Below are 20,411 nucleotides of genomic sequence, written 5' to 3'. Positions count from 1 at the left end.
GAAAGTGATTGCTGAAAAAGCATCCAGAAACAAAGGAGGGAGCTCTTGGCAAACATCTAAGGAACAAGAGGTAGAATGGTAATTTTTTATCCCTTTAAATTCTTATTGCTTTAAGTGTCCCATGGGCTGCTCAGATTTTAGACAGAAGTTAATTACCTTTCAGTGTCAATGACTAGAAATTTATTTGAATGAATATACCCCTCCTTTTTTTTGCATGTTAAGACTAAAAGATACAGGTTTAACAAAGAAGAGAAACAAAACACACTTTTAGAAAAGGTATTCATGCATGCATTTTGCACATATGTATAATGCAAGATGATCCATGTTTTGCTTGTTCCAAGATGTATAACAAAATATCACTCAGTAAACCTGACATGACCTAATATCTAATAAAGTCTGGGAATAGATATCTGTAGCATCATGAAGTCAGATAAACATGCAATAGGAAAGGTTTTGTTCTCTTTTTGTGCGTATTTACATTTGCATTTCAATTAATCTCCCAAAGGAAATTCTTTTAATGAGTAAAAAACAAAAAAAGGAGGAGGAGGAGAGATTCTCTCATCTGTACAGCAGAGCAGATTAAGTTCTGACAAGAAATCCATCAAACGCACCGTAGTGAAATGGAGCAGGCTGCTGTAGAAGCATCTGCCAGGACAAGCTTTAATGCCACTGAAACAGAAATGGCTCTCCCTCTGGGACAACGGACCTTGTAGTTGCTAAGAAGGGGACCCTGACCACTTTAAAAACTTCTTTCCAGTGGATTTTTATTTGCGAGGAGTAAAAAGACAGTAATGCAACCCCCCCCCCCCAAAACCCCAAACAAAAATCCCTAAGCCAGCCATTTTGTTTGACTTTAATAGTGCATTTCTAAGCAATTACATAAATTGCTTAGATAAAATGGATAAAATGGAGGAGAGGAGACTGAAGTAAGCAGCTTTTGTTCTCCACTGGTGGGGGGAGGTGGGGCAAAAATTAAGTAAATAAGTAAATAAATACTAAATCCACTGAAGTCACAAGGGCTTCGAAGAAGGTAACTGCTTAAGATTGTGCTATAAAAGGTGTTCACTATAAATGTGGCAGGGGAAAAGGAAGTGATGCTTATTGTAATGCAAATAAGGGTATTGACCCTACAATCTCAGCCCATGTAGAGTAAGTGGATTATTAAATCAGAATTGCACAAAAATTGAGCCAGCATCAAACAATGGAGAAATCACATATGCAGGACAATAAATTAATAGCGCCATTTACTCACTCCACAGCTGATTACTTGACTTATTTTGAGTGTTGAAATGAAGAATGACGGCTTGTTAAGGTTCAGCCTGTGCTGAAAGGGTCCTAGATTTGTGCCGCTGAGTTTCATGTCAGGCTGAACCGGACTATGGAATAGATTCAGGACGCCCAAAAGAAAGCACCTTTTCAAGTGTAGATGTGCTGCCGGCTTTCAAAAGGAACGAGACAAACGCAGGGCTCTCCACAGCTTTTCGTGATGGCCGTTGAATAGTTTAAACGTAGCATACCTTGGGGATATGGTATGGTAGCCACAACTGGGGAGAACAGTTGTCTGTCTGTGGGCTTTTCAGAGGCATCTCACAAACCACAGCCGAAAAAAGATGGTGGTCTAGACAGTGCCATCCTAAGCACAGTTACACTCTTCTAAAACCACTGATTTCAATTGACTTAGAGCTAAGCTACAAGAGACGAATTACACGAGGAAGAGCATATGAAGGGAGTCGCAATGTTAGCCGGGAAGCTGAGTTTTAAAAGAGATCGGAAGGCTTTGTCAATTTCCCCTCTCTACAGAGCCAGGGAGATCCAATTTCCCCTCTCTACTGAGCCAGGGAGAAGGTTTATTTCTTCTTTGCCTCTTAAAAGGGGAAGTGAAACTGACAGAGCCTTTGGGAGGCAAAGAAGAAATGAACAAACCTTCTGAGCAGGGATCTCCCTGGCTCTGTAGAGAGGGGAAATTGACAAAGCCTTCCGATCTCTTTTAAAACTCAGCTTCCCAGCTAACACTGCGACTCCCTTCCTGTGCTCCTCCTCATGTTATTTGTCTCTTGTAGCCTGGCTCTTAGAAGCATGGGACTCTCTAAGACCTAATGCAACAGAACCACGTGTAGAATCCACATGCATTAGCCACTGTTCAAATATTAAGCAGGTCAAGTGAACTGGCGCTTTCTTTAGAATAATCTTATTGAGTTCAGTGAAACTAATGTGGGAACAGGGACTGAAATACTGCAGCTTCTTAAGACAATTCATTGGCACAGCTAAGCTGTTTTGATATAGTGGTTAAGAGCGGCAGGACTCTAATCTGGAAAACCAGGTTGGATTCTCCACTCTTCCACTTAGGGCCAAGCTACAAGTGACGAATGACACTTGAATGGCAAGTGTATTTATCCCAGTTCACTTGCCCTCCACGCAATCCACTTGCCGTTCAAGTGTCATTCGTCACCTGTAGCTTGGCCCTTAGAATCATGGAATCATAGGGTTGTAAGGTACCTCTAGGGTCATCTAGTCCAACCCCCTGCACAATGCAGGAAATTCACAACTACCCTCCAACTGCTCCAGTGACCCCTGCTCCATGCCCAGAAGATAGCAAAACACTGTGAGGATCCCTAGACAAACTGGCCTGTGGAAAATTGCTGTCTGATGCCAAGGCAGCGATCAGCATGACCCTGGGCATTTCAGCTGAAGCCAGCTGGGTGACTTTGGGTCAGTCGCAGCTCTCTCAGAGCTCTCTCAGCCCATCCACCTCACGGGGTGAATGCTGTGGAAATAATAATAACATACTTTGTAAACTGCTCTGAGTGGATGTTAAGTTGTCCTGAAAGGGAGTATATAAATTGAATGTTATTACTGTTAAGGATTCTCCTTCTTTTGTATGGGTATTAAATGAAGCTCATCTATTGGTTACGTGCCTATATACATCATGCAAAGACATTAAATACATTTTTGTTTAAATGTTTAAGTGATAATAGTTTCTGTCTTTAGAAGACTAGCAATGTAAAATTAAAAATTGGGACAGCTCAACATATTGTGATTACTATTGGAGTACAGATTTTGAACTGTGTGTGTGTGTGGTGCAGTCCACAAATGCAAGTAAAACTCAGGAGGAAAGTTTCATAATACATTCTTAATTGAATGATTCATTCATGTTTATGTCCCAAGTACGGGTGCTGAGGGGGAAGAAACTGAAGGCTTTTATGCAAGTGTCCAGGAAGAAATTCATCATACTCCTGAAGAGATGCACTGAAAATCATAGGTGACTGGAATGCAAAATCCAATGGGAAGCTGCTGAATTGGAATTCATATGTAAATTTGACTCAGTCGGACTTGGACTGAATAGAGACTATGAATGGTTATCTCATTACAAAAAGTAACTGCCTTCAGGCATTCTATTCAGATTCTGCCCTGGAGGGGAGGGGACATACCCAGCCTGGATTGTGATTTCCACCTCTTTCATGAACTTATTTACATTTACATGACCCTTACTCCCTGCACCCTCTCCCCCCTCCCCTCACCACCTATATATCTCTGGCCAGTTTCTTCATACCCTCCATGCATCTGACGAAGAGAGCTCTGGCTCTTGAAAGCTTATGCTACAATAAAGTTGGTTAGTCTTAAAGGTGCTACTGGATTCTTTGCTATTTCGGAATGCAGAAGTAGGAGATAAAGCACAATCAACCAATATCGGAAAATTTGGATTATGAAATGAAGCAAAAGAGCGACATGTAGAACTTTGTGAAGCCAACAACCTGTTCATTGCAAACATATGCTTCAGGCAATCAGACAGACAATTGTATATGAAGACATCACTGAATGGCCAGGAATCAAATAGACTACATAATTTGAAGCAGGAGATGGAGATGCTTTATTCTTTCTGTTAAAACAAGCCCAGGAGCTGATTGTGGTACAGACCACAAATTGTTAATATCAAAATTAAAAAAATTAATAATAATAATAACATTTGATTTATATACTGCCCTTCAGGACAACTTAACACCTACTCAGAGCGGTTTACAAAGTATGTCATTATTATCCCCACAACAATAAACACCCTGTGAGGTGAGTGGGGCTGAGAGAGCTTTGGAAGAGCTGTGACCGCCCCAAGGTCACCCAGCTGGCTTCAAGTGGAGGAGCACCCCCCGCTTCCGGACGTGATGTCATCGTGGCCGTGCCAGGCATGCTCCCTGAGAAGGGCAGGAACATGCCCGTTTCCAGGTGTGATGTCATTTCCAAAATAGATGCCATCATGCCTGCCAGCAGACATGTGTGAGAGGATCACCAAGGTAAGTGCCAGGTCCTCCCCACACCCCGCTACATAGATGGAATACCAATAGAGCTATTTCAAGCTAGAAATTGAGTCCATCAAAATTTTAACAAAAATCTGTCAACAAATATGGACAACAAAACAATGGCCCACAGACTGGAAATGCTCAGTCTACATTCCAATTTTTTAAAAAAGGTGATGCTAAAGATTGCAGTAACGATTGGACCATAGCATTAATTTCCCATGTAAGCAAAGTGATGTTCAAAATTCTACAGTGAAGAGTCTTACCATATGGGGAACAAGAAATACTAGATGTTCAAGCTGGATTCAGAAAAAGAAGAGGCACTAGAGATCACTTTGCAAATTTGTGATGGCTAATGTAGCACACCAGAGAATTTCAGAAAAAATGTGTCTTATTGATTACAGCAAAGCTTTTGACTGTGTAGATCATGAAAAGCCATGAATGGTGCTAAAAGAAATGGGTGTGTCACAACATCTAATAGTGTTGAGGCATAACCTGTAACCTGGACAAGAGGCCACTGTTAGAACAGAATATGAGGAAACAGAATGGTTTCCAATTGGAAAGGGTGTCAGACAAGGATTTATATAATCTCATCTGCTCTATATGCAGAGTATATCATAAGGAAAACTAGATTAGATTTAGAAGAAGCTGGAGTGAAAATTAGTGAAGGGACATTAACAATTTGAGATATACAGATGACACCATGTTACTGGCAAAAAACAGTGAAGACTTGAATCAACTACTGATGAAGGTTAAAGGAGAACGTGCCAAAGTAGGATTACAGTTGAACACCGAGAAGAAAAAATAAACACCAATAAAGAATTACACAATTTTAAGAAGAAATGGTTAGATTTTCTTTTCCTTGGTTCAATCATCAACCAAAAGGAAAAATGCAACCAAGAAATCAGAAAAGATTGAGGTTTGGAGGGGCAACCATGAAGCAACTGGAAAAGATCCTTAAGGATGTATCACCAGAGACCAAGATCTAGACAATCCATTATCCCCATTACTATGCATGGATGTGTGAGTTAGACACTGGCCATTTCCACACGTCTTACCTGCCTGCGGAACAGTGCGCGAAAGACCCGGAAGACAGCGTCTTCTTGTGCGAAATCGCGCCAGGAAGATGCTGTTATTCACGAGTTTTGTGCAATTCGCAAAACATCTTCCTGGCACGATTTCGCACAAGAAGACGCTATCTTCCGGGTCTTTCGCGCGATGTTCCGCAGGCAGGTAAGACGTGTGGAAACGGCCACTGACACGAAGAAAGTTCATTCATTTGCAAAGCGGTGCTGGAGGAGAGTTTTATGGATACCATGGCTGGCAAAAAGGCAAATAGGCGGGTTCTAAATCAAATCAAGCCTGAATTCTCCCTAGAAGCTAAAATGATGAAACTGAGGCTATTGTACTTTGGTCACATCATGAGAAGACAAGACTCTCTGGAAAAGACAATAATGTTAGAAAAGGAAGAAGGCAGTAGGAAAAGAGGAAGACGCAAAAAAGAGATGGCTGGACTCAGTAAAGGAAGCCATGGACTCCAGTTTGTAAGGCTGAGCAAGGTTATTGATAGGATGTTAGGATTCTGTTAATTTATATGGTTGTCATAAGTCAGAAGTGATGGTACATAACACACACACACACACACACTTGAATAACACAGAAAACACCAGTCTTTTCTCAAGAATACTTCTGTTATTATTAGCCTTATTAGCTGTCCCACAAAAGATTGTTTTTAGAAGACAGAAGAGGCTGAAATATCAACAGTATTTTAAAAGACAGCTACCAAATGTGAGAGGTGATCTTGAAATTAAATGGGATTTATTGCTATGTATTCAAATCCTCCCTGCGGAGGAAGGGAGAAAGTGTCTTGGTATTTGGAGGGCCAGAGTTTTGCTTGCAGAATATGGCCATTTTAGAATCTACACACACACTAAATGTGTCACTCTCCTGCTCAAAAACCTCACCTCGGGACACTCTATGCAGGGCTTTTTTTCTGGGGAAAGAGGTGGTGGAACTCAGTGGGTTGCCCTCGGAGAAAATGGTCACATGGCCGGTGGCCCCGCCCCCTGATCTCCAGACACAGGGGAGTTGAGATTGCCCTACATGCGTAGGGCAATCTCAACTCCCCTCTGTCTGGAGATCAGGGGGCAGGGCCACCAGCCATGTGACCATTTTCAAGAGGTTCCGGAACTCGGTTCCCCCACGTTCCCCCTGAAAAAAGCCCTGATTCTATGTATTTCCTTGACGCTGTCCCACATCACCAGGTGCTAGCGAGAGGCAGGAGGTTTAGAATACCTTCATGCCAGAACGCTGGAAAATTCTTCATAAGAGGGAGAGAAAAAGTAAACTGGTTTTGATGGCAGCTGTTATTTTGTAAAGTGTCTAGGAACACTACAATAACTGAACTGGTTCCATTTCTAGCCTAGATTCTAGAGTTCCCCTGGTACATACAATTTCTCAATCCCACCTTCCCTCCAGTTCTATCTGATTTTACTTTCTGTTGGAGTGGGGGACTATTGGTGCATACTGCTACACACGCCGACTGAAGGAGGAACTGAGAATAATTACAGAATGTGCCATGTAAATGCTTATATAAATGTGCACCCCCATTGAGAACAATGAAGACTACATCTGGGGTGCACATTTGCATGCACAATTGAATGTAAATGCTGTGGTAGTTAGAAGATTTCCATAACGGAATGCACTAAACACAAGGATATTCAAGGCATTTCACGGAGTTTCTGCAGATCGCCAAGAAACTACAGCATACAAAAATGAAAATGCTATTGGGAAAAAAAAATAGGAATGGCGCACTCCATCCCTAGTTAATATCTACTTTGGCCTTAAAATGATTGTTCAAATATATGATTTTATACAGTTTTAGTACTCAATGAGAGAAGTCCTACTTTCAAATACTGGATTGGATCCAGCAACTCATCAGTGGAAAACTCTGGGGACCAAGTATCTTCCCTGCTTTCCCATCCCTCTAGTGAGCCATTTCCTACTGGGGAGAGGTGATTCCCAGAGTCGCAGAGCCTGCATGGAGTAACAGCAGTGCAAATCAGCAGCCTGCAATAAGGAGGAGGGTAAAGGGGAGAAATCCCCCTTCTTGCCTTTTGTAGAGCTCCAGTGACAGAGATGGAGGAGGGAGAGATTTTCAGTGCAATCCTAAAAAGGGTTACTCCCTGAGCCTGCTTGTGGGGAGGGCGGGCTAAAAATCTAATCAATCAATCAATCTACTCCAGTCTAAGCCTACTGATTTCAACGGGCTTAGACAGGAGTAACTCCTCTTAGGATTGAGCTGTTTGTTTCCTTCCCCTGCCTCACTGCAGCCAACCGATCTCCACATGTGATACATGGTCTTGGAAATCACCTTTCCCAGAATCAGAAGGGACTGGTGATGGGAAGAGAAAACAGAGAAGATCCATAGTCTCTATGTGAGATGATCACTGGATCTAACCCACTGGGCAGGAAGAGTAGAGCTGCGAGTACAGAATAGCAGGTCTAGGGTGAGATATTGTTATTCACATTCAGGACCTCTATGGAAGTGTCCTTTTCCAGTTTCCATCTCTGTGATATCAACAACCAAAGCGAGAATCTATTTTTTTCTGAAATACCAGGACTATACTGGAGTGCGAATAGGTGTTGAACTCCAGATAGTGGACTGACCCCAACGTTGAAAAGGTCGACCTAGAAATGTTTACCTTTGGAATGGCTGTTGCAGTTTCTGATAAGCGAGGGTAGGTATATGAACTATACGAATGCCCTTGCTGGCTGGACTTAAAAGCACTTGCTCCATAGGGCGTGATCGGCTCTTGGAGACCAGAGCCGGACCTGGACCTCTGTCTCATGGCCGGTTGAGGGCTTGCTGGGTTTACATAGGATGATTTGGGTCTTTTGTCATAGTCATTCTTGCCCCATTCGCTGTCCCCGTATTCTAGTCTCTCCCTTGAGCACTGGCTGTGAATTGAAGTTCTAGAGGGAGTGTAGTGAAAAGACTCTTTGTAATCCAGAGAAGATCCACTAGTCGCCCTCTGGTATTCCAACTTCAGACCACCGTAGTCACTCAGTTTGCTTTTTGTGTCCATGTGAGCATGATAATCTGGTAAGAATCTAGATATATCAGACTTCAGAGTTTTGGCTTCCGGAAAATACATATCGCTGGGTTTCATTTTCATGACATGTCCATTTTGTTTTGCGGCATAGCTGCCTCTGGAGTATTTGTCTAATTCTTCCCCGTGAGTGCTCTTGTCTCTGTATTTTTCAGTAACAAAGTCTGCTGCTGTCTCTGACTCACTTGAGTACTGAGAGTACGTGATGTAGCCATTTTCTTGCTGGTGACTACCTACGTGGTTTGAATGTCCAAAGTGAGGGGTGGGCGGGCTCTCTTTCCGGAGGGAGTTGGATCGTGTCACCGAGATATTGTCAAATTCTTCTAGCAAGCCATTGATTGAAGTATCCTTGCAAGGTTTATTTCCTCTAACAATAGTCTGGGAACAGAAGATAGCTTTTGATTAAAGACTGTTGTAGATTTAATGTCATACTGATAGAAATTATTGAGCAGAGCAATTTGAATGATACAGCAAGGAAAATACTGACAGTCCACTGAGTCCCATATAATGTATCATTGGAGGGCAAAAATGTCATTTTCCTTAAAGATGCATTATGGCATACACTTGCAAACTCTCTACACAATGACAGACTATTACAATAAATTACCATTTGATGGTAGCCTGTGCAATGTTAACAACTAGTTTGTTCCTTAATAGCGGAATGAAATTACTCTCTGGTTTGGATTCACTGATACAGGTTGTTATGAAAAAAATGGCTGAATGGAAATTGGTATGCTTCTTATCGAGCACTTTATTCTTCCATAAAAAGTTCATGTAAGGTGACACTGCCCATGTGCTGAGAGGCACAAAGGAGACACCTGGATCCATTTCCCCCAACTTTATACAGTTGCCATAATTTCTCAGTCTAAACTATAATCATTTTGTATCAGTGAGGTAGAATTTTATCTGGGGACATGATTGGCAGCAGGAAACTTGAGCTCAGCACTTCGTATGTTCAAGGTCCCCATTCCATCACTAGTCTCCACTGAAGGGATCTCAGACTGTTCACATGTTCAACAATTGTTGCTAAATGGTGGATTAGACGGATCAGTTATCTGACTCTATATTGTGTTCAATATTCCAAAAAGTGCTACTTCAAATGTTATTTTTGTGTTAATTGTTGTGTAAAAATGCCTTAAAATCCAGGACAATCTCATTTTATAGTTGTCAGATATACTAAGCGGGGGAAGCAGACAAAGTGATCTTTGTCTCGGGATGTGACTGGCACTAGTTTCAGGGAGCGTTGCCAGATCCCTCAACCCCCTCGGGTGGGAGATCGGAGGCCCGGCACCTACCTTTCAGTGTTCTCCTCATGCACGTGTTTGTGCCTGGCCCATGTGATGATGTCACTTCCAGGAAGTGACATCATCACACAGGCCAAGTGCCACCCTGGGAGCACTCCTGTGCTCCACCCAAATCCAGGCTGAATCAGGCATGAAGTGGCCAAAATCTGGCTGCTGTGATGTGTGGAAATACTGAATAGAGCTGCATGCCCCGGGAGGCGCATTCCCCACTGCTGGCCAGGTAAGCGGGGGTGGGGAGTGGAGGGTGGGAGCGGGGGACCGGCAACCCTAGTTTCAGGTGGATAGCCATGTTGGTCTGTAACAGAAAAGCAAGTTTCGGGTCCAGTAACTATTGGACTCAAGTCTGGCATGAGACTGACACATCTATCAATGCACAGGCAACACAGACATGGACTCTACATGACAGATTTTAAAGTAAACATCGATTTAAATACATTTTAATTCCCCCCAATTTTCTTTATTTAAATTAAATTCACTTCTGCTTTTAGGATTGGGAGATTTGTGTTAACAATTGGCTGCCATTCCTTATATTTGCAAGGCTATGAGTTTATTGCACTGACACCCTCTGCCCAACCTAGAAATGGGCATTTCTGAGGTTTTGAGAAATGCCTTTGGGCATTTCTGAGGTTTTGAGAAAGGACAGTTGGTGCCACCAAAATGGCTGCTATGGGCAGTGAAATTAATCACAAAATGGCTGCAATGGGACGATGTAAAAAGTTGGAAGGTTCCAAGCCATGAATTTTCATGTAGTGGGGGCAGATATTTCCAGATGCCTACAGGGGTCTTCTGTTTTTTCTGCTCCAGTGCTTTGGGGGGAGAAACAGATGGACAATGTAGTATCTATAGGCGCAATGTTTAGGAACATTTCTGTACTCCATGATTCTACTCAGCAGACAGCAGCTCAGCATGCAGTATGGCTGGCTTGATTTAAGCTTGAGCTGTTGATCAGTAGAACTCACTAGAACACAGTATTGTGAAACTGTGGACAGACACCTCCTCAAAGGGGTCCTCTCTCAGCCTTCTTCCAGACTTTCCTGTACTTAAGGTTATATCTGGCCTAATCATCTGCCCATCTGATAGAGTGTAACATCCTGCTATATAAAAGGCAAACAGTATTCCTGACAACTCACATCCTACTCTGGTGCACCTCCACAGGGCACTGCCATGGAGGGACGCCCAGACGAGGCAGTTCATCTCTCCAGAGAGTGCGCCGCGGTGGGAAGCCCAGGCTGGGATCAGGCATGGAGCAGGCAGCAATGTTTGCCCCCCACATTCACCCAGCTGGGATCAGGAGCAGAGCAGGTGGCAATGCTCGCCCTCCACTTCATCTAGCTGGGATGAGGTGTGGAGCAGGAGGAAATGCCTGCTCCCCCTACACCCAGTTGGGATCACGAGTGGAGTAGGTGGCAACACCCACTCCCCTTCAACTTGCCAGAATCAGTCGCCATGCAGGCAGCAATGTCCGCCGCCTTCACCCGGACAGAATCAGGCACAGAACAGGAGGCAATGACCACCCCCCTTCACCTAGCCAGGATCAGGAGCAGAGCAGGTGGCAATGCCCATCCCCTTCACCAGGATGGGATGAAGCAGGTGGCAATGACTGCCCCTCTTCTGCCCCTCAGAAGGTGGCAATGTCCTCCCCCTGCCTTCATCCGGCTGGGATCAGGAGCAGAGCAGGTGGCAATGCCCATCCCCTTTACCCGGCCGGGATCACATGTGAAGCAGGTGGCAATGACTGCCCCTCTTCACATGGCCGAATCAGGCATGGAGCAGGTGGCAATGCCCTGCCCCCACCTTCACCCAAGTGGGATCAGGAGCAGAGCAGGTGGCAATGCCTGCCCCCCACCTTCACCCGGCAGGGATCAGGCGTGGAGCAGGTGGCAATGCCCACTTCCCCTTCAACCCACAGGAATTAGGCGCAGAGCAAGCAGCAATGCCCACCCCGTCTTCACCCTGTCGAGATCAAACACGGAGCAGTCAGCAATGCCTGCCCCCTTCACCTGGACAGAATCAGGCGCAGAGCAGGAGACAATGCCTGCCTCCTTTTCATGCAGCCGAGATCAGGAGCGGAGCAGGTGGCAATGTCTGCCTCCTGCCTTCAGCCAACCAGGATCAGTCATGGAGGAGAAGGCAATGCCCACATGCCTGCCCTCTCCTCTCTAGAGTCCATTGTATGTTTTCCTACAACGGGCTTTGTTACTAGTCTGGGATGTTGGGTGCAGTTCTGGAGGCCTCACTTCAAAAAGGATGTGGACTAACTGGACTGGATGCAGAGGGGAGCAACCAGGATGATCAGGGACCTGGAGACAAAGCCCTACGAGGAAAGACTGAGGGACCTGGGAATGTTCAGTTTGGAGAAGAGGAGGCTGAGGGGAGACACGATTCTGGACTATAAGTATTTTAAAAGCTGTCACATAGTGGAGGGAAGGGAGCTGTTCCTGTTGGCAAGAGAAGATAGAACTCGAAACAATAGGTTTAAACGACAGGAGGAAAGGTAATGGCTGGACATTAGAAAAACTTCTTCATGTTAAGTGTAATTCAGCAGTGGGATCAGTTGCCTTGGGATGTGATGGATTCCCCCTCATTGACAGTCTTCAAGGAGCAGCTGGATGAATGTTTGTCAGGGGTGCTTTAGGCTGTTCCTGCATTGGGCAGGAGGTTGGACTAGATGGTCTGTAAGACCCCTTCCAACTCTTGATTTTATGATATGATTCTATAATCTACATATAATTACTTAGATTGAGAAGCTAATTTGACAACAGCCAAGAATTCTAATTACAGATTAATGTTATACAGGGCTTTTTTCTGGGAGAAGAGGTGGAAGAACTCAGTGGGTTGCCCTTGAAGAAAATGGTCACATGGGTGGTGGCCCCGCCCCCTGACCTCCAGACAGAGAGGAGTTTAGATTGCCGTCCGTGCCGCTGGAGCGGCACAGAGGGCAATCCAAACTCCCCTCTGTCTGGAGATCAGGGGGCGGGGCCACCACCTATGTGACCATTTTCAAGAGGTTCTGGAACTCTGTTCCACTGTGTTCCAGCTGAAAAAAAACCCTGATGTTATATTGTGTGAAGGTGGGTTTTGTTTTCTTGCCTATCCTGACTCTACTGCCCATACTTGCAGAGATGATTGTGAAACAGAAGGCTGTAAATAAACAGATCTGTGGATCCATTGCTTCTTCGGTACAACCAGTTGCTATTGTTCTAGTTGGGCTATTTTGAAAAAGCATGGAAGAGCATCAGGGCTTTTTGTTACATGTGTCCAGGGCTCATTTCGAGGGGGAACATGCTGGAACGCAGTTCCGGCAGTTCCCCAAAGAGGTCTTATGTCAGGTGGCCCCACCCACCTGATTTTCGGCCATTTTGGGCCGTTTTGGCTTGGATTGGGACCAAAGCGGCCCAGATCAGGCCTCTGATGGGTGGGGGATCACTCTCCTGCTGAGTAGTGGCCCAATCCTGACCATTTTGGGCCTCTTTTTGGCCATTTTCAGCCACTTTTTGCCATTTGGGGCCCAATTTCGGCCCTGAATGACCAGGATTGGGTCTAAAACAGCCAGAATAGGTGATGTCAGGGGGTGTGGCATATGCAAATCAGTTATGTTAACAACACACTTCCAGTTATGTCAAGGAGCATGACATATGCTAATGAGTTATGCTAATGAGTTCCTCCAGCTCTTTTTCTACGAAATGACCCCTGCATGTGTCATATGCAGTTGATGGACTCAAAATATTTATATCATGTCTTGCCCCAGAGCTCAAGGATGCCAACACACCCCAAACAATGGTGCTTACCGAAACACTTACTTTATAACCACCAAGCAGCCAAAGAAATAGAAAAAATTTTAGAGAGAGTTATAGCTGATAATAACTCTGAAGAAATAAAGGCTAATATACTCTGGGATACGATTAAAACAGTATCAAGAGGGCATATTATAGCGCTCTCAGCGAGCATAAACAAAGAAAAATTAAAACACAGACAGGATTTAGTAAACTCAATTAAAAATTTGGAGGAAGAACATAAATTGACAGGAAGCAAAAAAATATACCAAAAATTAACCACCCAACGTAAAGTTTTAGAAGCGATTGACAGCAATAATGTACATAGAAGTTTAATTAAATCTAAGCAAAGATATTGGTTTAATACCCCTAAAGCCCTAAGATTTCTATCGAATAAAATAAAACAGAAGAATCTGAAAAATAATATTCATCTACTCCAAGATGAAAATAAAGCAAATTGTCACGATTCCCAAACTATTTTGCAAGTATTTAAAAAATTCTACACAAATTTGTATTCATCAACAAACCCCAAACAAATTAAGATTATGGATTTTTTACACTCACTTAAAAATGTAAAGAAATTGGAAGAAAATCATAGATTACTTTTAGAAAAACCTATCTCCCTGCAGGAAACCCTAGAAGCAATTAAGTTAGCTAAAAACAATAAAGCCACGGGACCTGATGGATACCCATCAGAGTTTTATAAAAAATATGCTATTTTACTAGCTCAACATCTAACTAATACTTGCAATTTAGTTTTGGATGAATGTAAACTACCCCCTACTTGGAACATGGCCGATATAGTAGTTATACATAAACAAGGGAAAGACCCAACAAAAGCTGAATCATATAGACCAATATCACTTCTCAATCATGATTATAAATTATTTACATCAATCCTAGTTCGACGCTTAAACTCATTCATAAGCAAATATATTCATAATAATCAAGCAGGTTTTATACCCAAAAGAGAAATCACAGATAATATATATAAAACGCTAAACCTAATTGAGCATTGCAAAAACAACAGCACTGAAGCACTGTTCCTCTCATTAGATATTCAAAAAGCTTTCGATTCGGTTGAGAAACAATATTTAAGTAGTACCCTTCAATTCCTAGGCTTTGGTGAAAATTTTTTAAACACCATAGGAGCTATATATCTGCAACCTACAGCTAACATTAGACTGAACGGTTTACGTTCAGGAGAAATTGTAATTAACAGAGGCACTAGACAGGGTTGTCCGCTATCTCCCATGCTTTTTGCCATAGCTTTGGAACCTTTTGCAATTGCATTAAGGGAAAATGAAAATATATTTGGAATCCCCAGTAAAGGTAGCTCTTATAAAATCTCGCTTTTCGCTGATGATATGTTAATCTATTTAACTAACCCAACAACCTCTTTGACACATCTTCACCCCTTGCTAACGGAATTTGGTACTATATCGGGCCTGATTGTAAATCAATCCAAATCACAAATCCTTTCTATTAACCTCTCTAAAAATACTGAAAAACTAATTTGTAAACAGTATAAATATCAATGGGCTTCAAATTATCTTACTTACCTCGGCATCAACATTACTCCCAAATTAAATGACCTCATTAAACTAAACCACCAAAGAATAGCAAACCAGATTAAAATAGAAATTATCAATTGGAACAAACTAAAACTTAACTGGTATGATAGGTTCCATTTAATAAAATCATTTATATTACCCAAATTTCTTTTTATTTTTAGAGCAATTCCAGTAATAATTCCTATAAAACTAATTATCCAATGGCAAACAATGATCAATAGTTTTTTATGGCAAAATAAACATCCAAGAATCTCATTTTCCACGTTGAGAAGAAAATCTAAAGATGGAGGCTTCAATTATCCAGATTTGAATCTATATCAAGCAGCAATTAGACTTCTAAACTTACTCCAACTCATCTCCGTGGAAACTACAGCAGAATGGCTCACCCTCTTTAATACTTATCTAAATAAATTCTCTTTTAATGATTTAATATGGAACAAACAAATAAACAGACCCAAAAACATTAACAAAAATATGTTTTTATCAGCAATTTTGCAGACATGGGATAAATTCAGGACTAAACTCATCCCAGAAAAATCCAGATTTTCCTCATTCCTTAATCAATCTTGGTTTCCTCCAGGTCAAGAAGCAGATTTTATAAAACTATTCCAACAGGCTAAAATGACAAAGTTAATTGATATTGCTACAAATTCAGGCCTGATGGAAAAATCAAAAATTGAAGACAATTTAAAGCAAAAGCTGGTGTGGTTTAGATATTTACAGATTAAAAACATGATGGAACAAATAGGTATAAAATCAATAATGAAAACTCCCTTGACGGAATTTGAAATGATATTACGATCTTATACAACTCAAAAGAAAGGAATGATATCCATATTATACACTACATTGCTGAATACACAGAATAAAAAGCAAATTCTTTGTCAATCTAGCTGGGCTAAAGGTTGCAATGTAGAACAATCACCTCAGACATGGAACAAGATTTGGACCTCAGTTATATTCAGATCAAAAGTTACCTTAACTAAATTCCAAACGTTTAAAATTATTCATAGGTGGTATCTCACGCCCAAGAAACTATCCTATATATACCCATCAGCTTCCCCAAAATGCTGGAAAAACTGTGGAGAGGTGGGCACGTTTGCTCATTGTTGGTGGGGATGCCCTATCATTAAAAGATATTGGGAGAAAGTAATTGATTTAATCAAAATTATTACAGGATATGAAGTCCCCTTCGACCCTAAAATTCTTTTTTTAGATCAGTGGGAAGAATTACCTATACCTATGATTAGAAAAGAATTGATTGCAACTCTTTTAGTAGTAGCAAAGACTGAGATAGCGCTGGTCTGGAAGAAAGATCATGCACCCTCCATAGATTCATGGTTTGAAAAAGTATGGAATCACTTTATAATGGAAAAAACCCATAACGATTTATACATAGCTGAACAGTTTCCTGCAAACTCCAAGTTTCTGGAGAAATGGCTTCCTTTTTTTGAGTATGTTGATACAAATAATATTCAACCTAAATCAAAAATACTTCAAACAATTACTCTCTCTAGAACTTTTATGCTTTAACTTATATGCCTTGTCAAACTATATAATATTTGACTGTATGTACCTATCTCCCTCCTGTATCAAAATAGTTTTGTAATGGTTAATGTTTCGATTCATAAGTGTTTGTTGGTATGTTGTAATGGTTTAATTGTAATAATAATAAAAATTTAAAAAAAAAAAAAAAAAAGGATGCCAACACACTTGGAAATCAGGTTAATCACAAGCAGTAACCAGCAAAATAAGCCACCCAATAGCAGCTCCTGCGAAGTATGAGCACAGCCATAGTAAAAGAATACAACAACAAGCAAACCCGGTCTGCAGCAACCAGGTCAACAGGATGCCCTACGGCAAAGCACTGCCTGACACCTTCCTCTAAAGGCTGGCAACAAAGGTGCCCTTTGCACCCTTCCTGGTAGACCATTCTGCAGGGTTGGTGCAGCAGCAGAGAAGCCACCTATGCATACTATCTGGTGAGAAGGAATCAATAAGTGGCAAGTGCTGCAAGAAATGCAGCTCCTATAAGGAGTGACAGTTCTCCGGACAGGTAGATCCCAAGTTGCAAAGGACTTTACAGATAAGAACTAGAACCTTGAACCGTAGCCAGAAGCACACAAATAACATGTACAGTTGTTTTAAGACCAGGGCTCATTTCGAGGGGGAACGTGCCGGAACACAGTTCCGGCAGTTCCCCAAAGAGGTCACATGTCAGGTGGCCCCGCCCACCTGACTCTTGGCCATTTTGGGCCCATTTCAGCCTGGATTGGGACCGAAACAGCCTGGATTGGGCCTCTGACGGGTAGTGGATCACTCTCCCGCTCAGAGGGGGCCTGATCCTGACCATTTTGGGCCCCTTTTCGGCCATTTTCAGCCCTTTTTGCCATTTTGGGCCCAATTTCAGCCCTGAATGGCCAGGATTGGGTCCAAAACAGCCAGGATAGGTGATGTCAGGGGGTGTGGCGTATGCAAATCAGTCATGCTAATGACACACTTCTGATGATGTCAAGGGGCGTGGCATATGCTAATGAGTTATGCTAATGAGTTCCTCCAGTTCTTTTTCTACGAAATGACCCCTGTTTAAGACTAATATAATACGTTTGTAATGGTGCATATCCATCAACAAATGTGTGGCCAGATTTTGCACTGAGGCTTCCAAATTGTCTTCAAGGGCAGCCCTACAAACAATGTGCTGCAGTAATCTAGACTAGAGGTTACTGAAGCATAGATTAGTGTAGCTCGATCAGCTGAGACCAGAATGGAAGAAAACCTTTAACAGGTGCACATTAATAGCATCAACATGCTTCTCTAACAGTATCAACATGCTTCTTTAATAGCAGAAGTACTCACGTTTTCATTGCATCTACCAACAGATGCACCCCTCTCCATTTCAAACTGACAGATCAGTCCCATCTAGAACAACAGTTTTCACATCTAGAACATCTAGTGGCTTAATTCCAATTGATTTAACAATAGTTTGTATGATCAGCCAATGCAGGTCACTCCACTAACTATGGCTCTATAGAACCAGAATCTGAAACCAGGTTTTGAAGTTATTTTTATTAGCCACAGTTAATCTTAACAATGGTTCAGTGTGAGGCAGAGACACTGGCTTCCTGGCTGGTTTCCAAGGGCCAACCCCCTGCGCTCACTAGATCCTGAGACGCCCAGTCAGAATCAAGGCAATTGTCAAGGCCAACCAGGATTTGAGTCTGTGAACCAAATCCTGGTATCACAAGTTAAGTGCAAGCCCTGGCCACATTTTACAGCGAACGCACATATGTCCTGCATTTGTGCATATCTGTATGAAAGAAAGAACCAACATGGGTTCACTTTACAAAGGAAATTGGGGAGCATTACCTGGATAAATGTGGGGTTTAAATCACACATTCAGCTATATGTGCATTGAATATAACATGAGAATTACTCAATTACTCAGTAAGGAAAATTCAAGTGTACATTGTACATGGACTGAACTTGTGAACAGGATCGCCACTGAAAATAAATCATGGCTTCATTAGATATTTGAACCAAGCCAGCAAGTTGGCTAGAGGTCCAGTTGCTCTTGGGAAAAAATCATGCAATTTGAAACACTGGAGCACGATGCTTTGCCCTGATAGCCCCACTCCCAACACACACAGCAAAACCCAAAACTTAATAGAATCATCCAACTTCAACAGCTAATTGCTCTATCTGATGAATGTCGTTGCATATATTAACACAAAGCAGAATACTGCTTGGGAGAAATCAATTTTGCATCAAGGAGTTGCGGATGGCTGTTGTATCGCTTCAACTGCCATACATTAAAATCAATGAAAATCAGTCTGCTTGAGGTAACGGCCCTCTTTTTCCCAGAAGAGTAGACTCTCGGCTTCCCTGTGGCTTTCTGAAGAGCTCTGGCATTTGTTCTGGCTCCCAGAGACAACAGCCATATTTCACGGCGTTGTATTAGTGGTCTGTCCTCTGGTGATAAGCCATAATGGATCTACTGGTAAGAACAGCTGTCTCGCTGCGTTACCAAGAGATGATGAAAAACGGCTTCCGTTCCCCAAACCACGGTATTAACTCTGACGATAATGAAGTAGGTAATTAACTGCCTTGCCCCAGTAAGACCGCACATCCAGTGAATAATTCGCTATTTTATGTCCTTCTTAAGCATTCATTCATTTTCTGCCCAACCTAAAATTTAATAGAATATTACTAAGTGTGCATTAGAACGCTTTACAATAGCAGGAGAAAAGCAGAGGCAAATATCCGTCTGTATAACTGACTTCTTTAAATGGCCAGAGCCAACGAAGATAGCATAACCAGCTCATCGATTCGTTTAACGTGCAGCTGTTTTTTTTTCTCTTGATGAAAAGGCACTTATTAATGATAAACCAAGTATAATGTGTTACTGTGTACTGCAAGTGTAAACAATCATGCCTGACTGGGCATCTTCTCAGATTGCAACTGGTATTAGTATTAAAGAGAATGGATATAAAATGTTGTATAGATGGTATTTAACACCGAAAATACTAGCCATAGCTAACAAACAGTTATCAAACAAATGCTGGAAATGTAAGGAGCATGAAGGTTCTTTGTTTCATATGTGGTGGACTTGCCAAAAGGCTAGAGACTTCTGGTCTAAAATATGTGCTGAAATGTCTTTGATATTACAATATAATGTTGCTAAAAATCCTGAAATGTTATTATTATCTTTACATTTAGAAGAGGTTAATAGAAAGGATAAGACATTGTTATATTATATGTTAGTAGCAGCAAGAATTCTATATGCTCAATATTGGAAAAATGAAGAAATACCGAATGTGGAAGAATGGACAAGGAAGCTGTTGTACATGGCCAAAATGGATAAAATAACTAGAAATTTGAATGAGCAAGATCCAGAAACTTTTTTGGAGGATTGGAAGAAACTTAAGAAATATTTGGAAAAGAAATGCGATGTTAAAGGACAATTGTGGTCTCTGGAGGGATTTTAAATTTTATATTAAAAGACTTTAACGAAAGAAAAACATATCAAGATCTTTACCATGATAAAAATGGTAGCAATATAGTGTAATAATAATAGTTATGAATAAACGGGGGGTTCGAGAGTTGTTGGAAGTCAACAAAGAAAAGGGGGTGGGGAGGGGGTGGGGTATATATCTAAGTAGAAGGGTTAATTTGGATAAGTTTAATGTATTAATCAATTATTGTATATTGCCTCATCCAATAAAAATTATTTTTTTTTAAAAAAAGATTAAGTATAATGTGTTACTGTGTACTGCAAGTGTAAACAATCATGCCTGACTGGGCATCTTCCCAGACTGCAATGGAAAGAAATCCCCACCTCACAAGCATTTCCAATATGTAT

The 20,411-nt window shown here is 41.8% G+C and overlaps 1 protein-coding gene across 1 annotated transcript in view; it reads right to left on the bottom strand.

Annotated features, from left to right (window-relative positions):
* PAK5 (p21 (RAC1) activated kinase 5) overlaps positions 1 to 20,411 on the bottom strand; it is a 154,166-nt gene that overhangs the window by 41,209 nt on the left and 92,546 nt on the right. Inside the window, exon 3 of the mRNA XM_054995493.1 lies at positions 7,994 to 8,779. Within this exon, the coding sequence (XP_054851468.1) occupies positions 7,994 to 8,779 (786 nt within the window). The remainder of the gene's footprint in view (positions 1 to 7,993; positions 8,780 to 20,411) is intronic.

Source organism: Eublepharis macularius, chromosome 1, assembly GCF_028583425.1.
Source record: "Eublepharis macularius isolate TG4126 chromosome 1, MPM_Emac_v1.0, whole genome shotgun sequence".
Classification (NCBI taxonomy): Eukaryota; Metazoa; Chordata; class Lepidosauria; order Squamata; family Eublepharidae; genus Eublepharis; species Eublepharis macularius.
This window is presented reverse-complemented; position numbering and strand designations above follow the sequence as displayed.